The sequence below is a fragment of the Carassius auratus genome, chromosome 22 (genome assembly GCF_003368295.1).
Source record: "Carassius auratus strain Wakin chromosome 22, ASM336829v1, whole genome shotgun sequence".
Lineage (NCBI taxonomy): Eukaryota > Metazoa > Chordata > Actinopteri > Cypriniformes > Cyprinidae > Carassius > Carassius auratus.
The window spans coordinates 16344944-16355150 of NC_039264.1; the positions used below are offsets into that span (position 1 = coordinate 16344944).

At 35.9% G+C, this 10207-nt stretch overlaps 1 protein-coding gene across 1 annotated transcript; it reads left to right on the plus strand.

The window, feature by feature from the left end:
- Positions 1 to 5599: 5599 nt before the first annotated feature.
- LOC113040506 (uncharacterized) lies at positions 5600 to 8751 on the plus strand. Its single transcript, XM_026198830.1, has 6 exons — positions 5600 to 5615; positions 5719 to 5903; positions 7300 to 7454; positions 7663 to 8114; positions 8228 to 8433; positions 8536 to 8751. Exons 1-6 carry the CDS (start codon positions 5600 to 5602, stop codon positions 8749 to 8751), a joined length of 1230 nt encoding a protein of 409 aa, XP_026054615.1.
- The last annotated feature ends 1456 nt before the right edge of the window (positions 8752 to 10207 follow it).

Consider the following 10207-nt stretch of genomic DNA (forward strand, 5'->3'; position numbering starts at 1 on the left):
CGAAACTTAAACCTGGTTTTCACAGAAAACTGGGTGTTGTCTTTGGATTGTTTAAGGAGGTGTCCCTAAAGGGATAGTTCACCCAAAACTGATTTGTTATTGTTTAGAAATTTAATAATTCAGTGATTTTCGGTTTCACTGATGTTGTGCCTACATATCTACTAACTCTCATTAGAATGTTAGTAAAGTACTAGTAGGGTTAGTATAAGTTGACATTTACTTACGAAGTTAGGCTTATGATACACAGGGCAACTTTTTTAGCAATGTTGCCTTCAAAGGTCAATCAGGTGAGACCCAGGGCTGACGACTGATCTAAAGTATCCATATAGAAATTTGTTTCCCTTTCTTAGTGGGAAAGAGCCCAAGAAACATTGCTCAAAAAAAGTTGCCAGGCAAAATTGCTCAGAAAGTTGCCCCGTGTATCATCAGCCTAAGAGTCAGTATAATGTCTGTTGGGAGACCATCACAATAAAGAGTTTGCAGATATTAATCAGACAGTCTACTAATACTCTAATGAGAGATAGCTGGCATGTAGGTGCAATGTTATTGTCAACAGAATGTTCAAAAGGGAACATCAAAACAAAATCTTACCTTTTCTTCGAGTGGTTTTTGTATGGGCCTGTTGATGACGAACACTTAATCTCATGGTTGTTTACAAACCTCAGTATTTCAGAACTACACAAACTTGCTTTGTTTTGGACAAAATCAAAACTACAGTGGCATCTCGAGAAGGGCAAGTGATGTCTAAGCTTTTCAGAAATGGGCTTGGTAAAAGTGGCCAGTTCCACCTATAACGAACACTTTGTGTTGTTGCATAAGGACTGTGATGAGGCCCTCCACTGGTCCAGGGTTGGGCTACTGACATCTAATATTAAACTAATCTGTCTTACCATTACAGTATCTCGAGATAATTCACCAAACTAATATAACACAATTCAGTACCTTGAGGTAATTCCCCTTCCAAAGTATGGGGAAATGTTGAGAAAAATACTCTTTATACTTTGCAAAAAATTTCAATGCAGGCCAATCATTGAAGATCTTCCATTCACAACAACACTATCAACACCCAACAAATATTCACCATGTTGGCATTGTCACATAACCCAAATTATCTATTTTCTCTCATCTCAGTATGTCTGCTGTGCATCTGCTAATGAGGTAACTTTAAAAACATCAGTTAAATGAAAAAATAAAAAAATGTATTTGTTACCTGTATCCATTTACATTCACCAGCATTTTAATATTCACATTTAAACCTCTCAACAAATGATACAAAAAATATCAGAACACATATGATTAGAATACAAACTAACTGTAGATTTTACCCCGTGTTTTGTGTTCCCTCAGCCTTATGCTCCCTGAATCTCCTATTTCCCTCAACCCTAACTCTGTTTGAAGTGATGACTGTCAATCCAAAAAATCAGTATATGCTGTATATTTAGTATTTATACATTATTAGAAAATTTTTAAACTATTTAAAATTTTATATAATAAAAACTTTCAAACTTCAAAATTAAAGAATTTTAAACTTACAGCACAAGACAAACTTTACTCATCTAGTTTATTTTCTTTAACTGTAAATCAATAGAAGTTTTAGTAAACTGATCTCTGCCAGACATTTCTATAAGAGCCTATTAATGACTCACAATTGATTTAGCTTATCCTCTGACATAAACCTTAATTTACAATTTGACAATTTGCTTTGGGCAAAAGGAAGAGTGCAATGGCAGCATGGGAAGGGCAAGCAATGTTTATGTTTGCAGAAACGGCCTTGGTAAAAGTGGCCAGGACATGTTCCACCCATAACGAACACCTTGGGTTGTTGATGTGAGGGCTGTAATGAGGCCCTCCACTGGTCCAGTTCAGAGCCACTGAGTCCCATTCATGAAAATCTATGTATTCACAGCCACAATATCATCACCCAACACAACCCACCTGTACTATATCCACCATAATGGCATTGTCACATGACCTATGGCATCAGTTGTGCCACTTCCTCACCATTCGCTCCAGGAGTCTTGTAGGTTAGAAGATGCATTCAGTGATCTCTGTAATAGCCTACATTAAAACATGTTTAAACTTTGGATATTGTTACGCCATTAGACCATCAATTAATTGATAGATATACCATCCTTGTGTCTGTGCTTCTATGACCTTAAAACTTTCAAACTTCAAGATGTAAATCTAATTTTTAACTTACAGTGCAAGACAAAAATGTATCATCTAGTTTATTTTATTTAAATGTAAATCAATAAAAAGTTCAGTAAACTGATTGGGACTTCTGCCAGACATTTCTGTAATGACCTGTTGATGACTCACATTTGATTTAGCCAATGTTCTGACATAAACCTAAGTTCTACACTTTGTGCTCTTGACTTTCCCCAAAGCAAAGCGTCAATGGCAGCATGGGAAGGGCAAGCAATGAATATGTTTGCAGAAATTGCCTTGGTAAAAGTGGCCAGGATATGTTCCACCCATAACGAACACCTAGGGTTGTGTCAGGGTTCCCACGGGTTCTTGAAATCCTTGAAAGTTTGTGAATCTGAGAAAAAATTTTCAAGGCCCTGGAAAGTTTTTGAAAATAAACATACACAGATACAGGTCCCTGAAAGTGCTTGAATTTATTTTGTGCAAAAAATTAATTCCATATTACTCCCTCTGGTCCGCTAACGTGTCATTTTGCCAACTCTTCGTGGCCTATACATATTCGCTTGCTTGATTTACATTAGTTCTGTGCATTTACACGTTACGTTAAGTATTTCCAGCTTGAGGTACTTTGCCATGACATTCACGCTCGCACCAAACTACTACGATGGTACCTCTACGTTTCGCAGACACACTGTTTAATTAATGTTGAATTGCTTTGCTTCTAAAGATGTTAACCCATGAGGCCAGAAAAATATGAAACTGAGTTTGTCCCGTATTCGCAGGCATACGCCGTATGACAATCTAGACCAGGGGTTCTCAAAGTTAACATTCAAAGGTCCAAATCTGAATTCTCATCAACGTGAAAAGGTCCGAAATAATTGTTAATACAAAACTTGTTTTTCATAAACATGCTTATAACTTTATATATATCAATTCAACTTTATATATGCAATAATATTCATTGTCATTAAGTTGTACTTGCATTTACTTTCTGAACTACCCTGCTGAAAAAAACAGCATACACTATTCTTGTTCATATGCCCAGACAGTCAACAGTGATAGGTTTTTGGAAACACTGTTTTGTACTCATACATTCACTAGTCTGTTGCGGCTCAGTCAGTTGAATGTGCTGCTTACTCTGCTGGTCGGGAAAAACCTTGCTCTCGCGAGGCGAAACCGGTGACATTATTCTATTGAATGAAAGATAAATGTTTATCTAAAATGTCTCTAGTTGCTATGCACTTTGTCTTACATAAAGTCAGTCAAAACTGTACCACTGATTCGTGTTCCCCTGTGTGTGTGTGTGTGTGTGTGTGTGTGTGTGTGTGTGTGTGTGTGTGTGTGTGTGTGTGTGTGTGTGTGTGTGTGTGCGCGCGCCACGGGTCTGAGTGATCCGAGTAGTGGACTTGAAATACAAAGTGGAGGTGGGTCTGGATCGAATTCCCTCCCAGGTTAGATTTGGACCGGAGTCCGGTCTTTGAGAAGGGCTGATCTAGACCATACAAATAACAAATTAATAATTCTTTTTGCATAAATCATTGTTTGAATTACAAAAGTAGCCACTCAAGGACGGGTTTAAGACCTTGCAGAATCCTCTGCCACCTGGTTGGTCCCACTTCACAGCGAGCGGCTATCACCCTAACGCTTATAAAATGGTTTAGTTGTTATACTTAAATATTTTATGCCATATATTGTATAAAATTTCACAGTATATTCAGCTCCTAAATTTCTCATGTGCGGTCACAATTTTATAGAGGTAAAATTTACCCAGGCCGATGCTTTGTGTATAACATGCGTGACATTTTTTTGTATGACATTAAACTTTATTTTTTTAGAATAATTGTACATAGGTTAAGCAAAAAATTTGATTATTGGTCTTTTATACACATTCTTAACTGTAGACATGGAAATGATATGGTCATGTAGTACAGAACAAATATTTTGGACATCCCTTATTCTGTCCCATATTTTCCTATTAAAAAAAATCACAATTGTCCCTTATTTTCCTATAAAGAATCAAAGTTGTCCCTTATATTCATTTTCTGAATTTAGCAACCCTAATGCAAAAGTTAATATCAGATCTTTTTAGAATACAGTATAGGATGTACAGAATATTCTTCAGTGTTATGCAAATCAGAAATATGACAAATAGAATATATGATCTCTGTCATATGGCCAAAAATAAATGTTTTTTTGCATAGTTGTGTTTGACACATGAAACACAAAGGTAATATGATGTAACAGGGTTCCTGGAGATTTAGCAAGTTCAAGTCAGCCTTTTTGTTCTTCTTGGTCAAGAATGATATTCGGCAAGATGCCTCTACATGAAGGCCATACTTGTCTAGTGTTTTTCTTATACACTGCATTGAAATGTTTTTCCACCTTTTGTCGGGTCACCTTGCAAGTCTTTGGTTGTACATCGCAGGTTTTTCTCAGTTACTCCAATCAAACATTTTTTGATATTGTGCTTTTTTTGTCATGGGTTTTCTGGTACAACACATTTTAAACTAAGAAATAAGGCTACTAGCTGTGTCTCTATGATGTAATGTATTTAAAGTCTTCATGTAGCCTGAGCCTTTCTAATAGAATACATCTACAGTAGTCAACCTTTGAAGTGGATCAAAACCTTTCATCTAAGTTGTCCTTACACAAAAACAATACCCAATGTTGTCATAGGACTACAAAAATGTTGATTACTATATTTCTTCTCTGTAGCTTTTGTGAGAGCAAAAGAAAATGTATGTATGTGTAACAGTCCAAGCTAATTCTGTTTATTTTCGGATTCTAAAGGCTTAAATGTGTTTTAAGACAATTTTGTTCCCTAGCATAAAAATAAGTGACTAAAAACAGCAGTGTTAGGGGTTGAATAATTATGACCGCTGTGTTTAAAAAAAAAAATTATATCTCAAAAATGACATATTAAAAGTGATAATATGTAATATTATATTTATATGTCAGTAAAATGTGTATTTGTAAAGTACTGCAATCTCTGAGGGTTGAATAATTTTGAGTGCAACTGTATGTGTGACTTGTAATGGAGGGAATAAAATGTAAAGATACAGAACAATTAATCTCCCTTTAAGGAAATACAAAGTGTGATTTCATAATTTTGCAGGGCTGGTACAGTATGAATAACAGTTACCAGAAGAGGGATTATGAAAATACAAGTCAGAGCCTGTAGCCCAACCACCGGGATCCCCAAAGGTGATGGTACAACTTCAGTTCTAAAGTTGTTTTTCGACAATCTCTTTTAGGTATGACAAATAATTTTAAGGAGGTGCCATAGAGTATAAATTCCGCCATGCTAATACAAGCAAATACATTTACACAGAGATTAAACTTACAGGTAACTTTTACTGGCCTCTCATCCCTCTTTTTAATGATTCTTGTCTCATAGTGTTTTTCTGTTGTTTTTCAGGCACTTAGAGGACATTCATTCACGGAAAAAAAAATGTCACAAAGCAAAGGTGGGTAATAATTTTTTTTTCCCTGATAAAATCTAACCCCCTTACATTTTAATATTGATAATTTAACCATCTTGCAGTAACTGTCACATTTGTATTTTTACAGAGCTTGTAATCGCAAATAGCCCCGACTTTGTTACGGAGCTTCTTCCATCTGCTCGGCGTACGGCTTTGCTCTACCATCTCGCTTACCTGGGTTTGGCTAAGTTCCCTAATTTGGAGAGGATTCTTAGAGAACGTGCTGTTGAATCCCAGCTTCTCTTTGGGTCCTCTGAAGCTCTTCTGCTGAAGGTAAAGCCACTAAAACAAATGTTTGTTTCAAAAAGAAGTTTTTGCAGCTATGCCACAAAATAACCTTTCAGTGAACCATATGAAGAACATTTAATAAATATTGCTATATGATCGACTAAATTGGTTTTAAACACTTTCTATGTTTTAAAGCAGAGGTACCAAACATCAGTCCCGGGGGCCTATTCAGAGAAAATGATTTTGCGCACAAAAACACGTGTGTACGCCTCTCTTCCAGATGTGACATTCATAAATCGCAAATGATCTTGAAATTGTGTGCAGCTGACTGATGTCAGATCTCCACCTTGTAAACGCCCCCTAATTAATATCATTACCACATAAAAGAGCACACGCAAATATCCAAATTTCTATGCTTGAGAATAACGAGTCCAAATGACTATCTAGAAATAACAGAAATAATAGTAGTAGGCTAGTAGTAGTAGTTGTAATTGTAAAACATTTAGGTTTCCAAAAGTAAGAATAAACTAGAAATTCAAGTAAAAAATGTTATAAAAAGACTTTTAAAATCAGTTGCTAATACACCTAATAAAAAAGATTGTATCACAAAGTTCTTGCAAAACTTTATCTTAAAGGTTATTGAAAGATAAATTTGATATTTCATATCATAATAAACGAATATGGTCTCCATGGTATTAAAATTGTTATTGCACGACATCTTATGGGCTACACAGACAAAGCCGTGGGAGATGCGTATATGCATTTTTTTTTTCTGTTTTACACATTAGTAGTAAATAAAGACTTTGCAAGTTCTTTTGTAAAACATAAAATGATAAAACAATAATACACGTGGAATAAACTGCATACAGAAAGCAAGTAAAGAACTCTCAACATAAAAGGTTAGTTTGATCTCGCAAAAACTCCTGTTAATAAAAAATCTGACTACACTGCACAATTAATTTCTTACACTGCATCTTTGTTGTTTGTGATGAATTTGGTGCTTGCTCATACACTGCTTTTATTTATTATTGCAGTTCAGATGTTCAAATAGCTTCAGTACTCTAACTTTGCCACAAGGAAAAGTGTGTGCGCCTGCTCAAACCCTGACATGGTGATAAAGACCGTTTTTATAAATATTAACATTGGCATGGATTTTAGCCTTCGCACACTCTAAGATCAAATCTGTTCATAAGCACATTTAATAAATGTGGCCCCAGGAAAGCCACAGTCTTGCAGAGTTTTGCTCCAATCTTGATAAAATCTCACCTGCCTGTAGCTTCCTAGTAATCCTTAGACTTTGATTAGCTTGTTTATGAGTGTTTGATTAGGGTTGGAGCTGAATTCTGCTGAACTGAGGCTCTTCAGGACCAAAGTTGGCTACCTCTGTTTTAAAGTATGAAACTTATAGATAAATGATGTAAGTGGTTTTGCTATTTTTCAGTGTGCTGCCACAAGTAAAAACCTGGTTACCACACTGTTGCCTGCACTTAAGGTTGCTGTTGAAAAGGATAAAAGCATTTTGGCCATTAGGTCCGTGGAAAAAGCAAGAGCATGGATCACTGAAATTGTTGACAAAGTGGAACAGATGGAGCAGAGGTAAAATGTTGGAAAATGTTTTGAAATGTTGCTAATAATGGTAGTTTTTGAGAGATTTATTGAGTATATCTGGATTATGTTTAATATGGCTACTGCCAAAAGTTATCTGTATGTATATCAACATATAATGAAACAGAACACGTCTCAGTCTATCAATAACATTTACTGTGTTTAAGCTGATAATTAATCTGAAATCTGTCATCATCAGATATGAAAAACACATCGATAGTGTGGGTACATGCACCAATGACGTGAATAAAGTAAAGGCTGACACAGAGGAAATATTTCAAGAAATACAGGCACTGAAGGAAGCGGTGCTCAAAGAAGAAAATAAACTAAAGAAAAATAGTGAAGAAATTAAACAAATTGATGAAATGATTGCACTGAAAAACCAAGAACTGCATAATTATATCAGAGAGGCTTCTAGAAAACGTAAGCGTTGGGGTTTCTTCACTGCCCTCGTTCCTTTCGTTGGACCCTTGGTTAATGCGATTTTTGGTTCTAAAATTGACGCCGGTCTTGCTGAAAAAATCCGGGCTCTTTCCAACGAGTTGTCTCAACTCTCCAATGACAAGTCAAACCTGAAAAACTTAGAATGGAGCATCCATGTCAGGTTGACTGACAAGCAGCTGGAACTGGCACGCAAAACAATAGAAAAAAGTGAGATGCTTTCACTTAAAAGATCTACAGTTGTGCTGACAAATTTCATGATTCACGTTTAAACTGTTAGAAGCCTAATTAATAAACAATGTCTGCTTTATTTGTTTTTGAAGAGTTAATACCCAACCCTGTCCATCTGGAAGATGTCCATACTTGCCTCAGCCGAATCCAACAAATTCTGATTCAGATTAAGATGTTCTGGGAATCGGTGAGTGTAATGCTGGAGACTCTCAAAGAAGAAACCTTTGCTAATGAACACTTCATCGAGGATAGTGAAATGAAGGACATCTTTCTGGAATCTATTACTACAGCACAGAAGGTATCTTACACACTGAGTAAATGTTCAGTTACAGCTTTACAGAACTGAATTTGACTTTGATTGCATTTTCTGTGTGGTTCATTTTCACCTCACATCTTTCAGCATTGGAAGGTCTTCGGTGAATCCTGCCTGTATGCCAAGGGCATCTTTAGCTTGCAGAGTAAGAATGCGTATAAATTCCTGGAGATCAGCCCATCTTCACTGTCACCAGATGAATGGAAAGAACATTACAATGCTGTCATTGTGGAGCTGAACAAAATAAGTCCTGATCCCTTCACTCCTAAAGCTCGGGCTGCCATTAGTAATGTAGTACCTTAAGAAGCTGATACACTACAAACAGGCTAACAGCCTCTGAAAATGTGTTTCATATTTCTGATGCTGTTTTAATAAATCTTTAAGTGAAAACTTTTCAGGATTTTATTTTCTCTGTATTTCTCTGTTCCCTTCTGTGATTAAATAATTAAATTGTTGTATAAATTGGGGGGGGGGGGGTCAACTACATATTATCAATGCATTTTAGAATGTAACAAAACAAAATAAAAATACTGTAAAGGTTGGAATACACACAACCTTGAAAAGATAAAAAACAAATAATGAACAGATTTAAAACATTTGGCATCATAAACTTTCTAACTAAATGGTTAAAGAGCACTAAATAAGCACTAAATAAGAAAAAAATCACAAAACAATAAACTGGCTCAAACATAAAGCATGTTTGATATCCTCCAACAGGACAGATTCATATTCTGTTTTTCTTTTTTACTATAAATAAATAAATGTTTCAGTCATACACTATATACACAATTTTCTGTGAAATTTGTCCACTTTGACTGCACAATTTCTGCAGATCGGCTTTGATTTTCAGAAACTAACATCAACCCCTTTAAACTCTAAACCGTGACAAAAATCTAGGCAAATGTTTTATAGAAGCTCTGTGTATAGCCGTGGACAAACATAGGCAAAACGATGACTGGAAATAGGAACAAAGGAAAGCATAAACAAAAGTCCAACTGCTCCAGTATATATCCACAAACCTCATTAAAAAGTGGCAATGCAAAAGAATGGAACAAATGTAAACGTGGGTTAGAGTAAGAGCATAAACGGAGTATCATGTATATCTGATTACAGTGCAAAAGCTCTTCTTTATCTTTATGTATTGTCTCAAGTCTCAAGTCTCATTTATTTATATAGCCCCTTCAACTACAAGGTAGACCAAAGGACTGTACATCTAAAAGCAAGGAAACCACAAAAAACAAAATATAGAATGAGAAAGTCAAGAATTAAAAGAAACAGAATACAAATACGTTTTCACACGAGTTTTAAAAACATCAACTGACGGTGCAGATCTTATATCAGGAGGAAGAGCATTCCACAGCCTAGGTCCAACGACTGAGAAAGCTCGATCCCCTTTAGTTTTAAGACGAGTTCTTGGAACAACGAGCAGTAAACAATTAAAGGACCTTTGAGATCTACCAGAATTCATAAGCACCAAATCCTTAATATATTCCGGAGCCAACTCATGAACAGCTTTAAAAACATATAACAGAACCTTATACTGTATACGATATTTCACAGGGAGCCAATGAAGCCTTTCCAGAACAGGTGTAATATGCTCCCTTTTCTTAATACCAGTCAAGAGCCTCGCTGCAGCGTTTTGAACCAGCTGCAATCTTGAAATGAGAGATTGACTGATTCCTACATATAGAGCATTACAGTAATCCAAACGTGTAGAGATGAATGCGTGAATCACTGTTTCCAGATCAGGAACAGACAA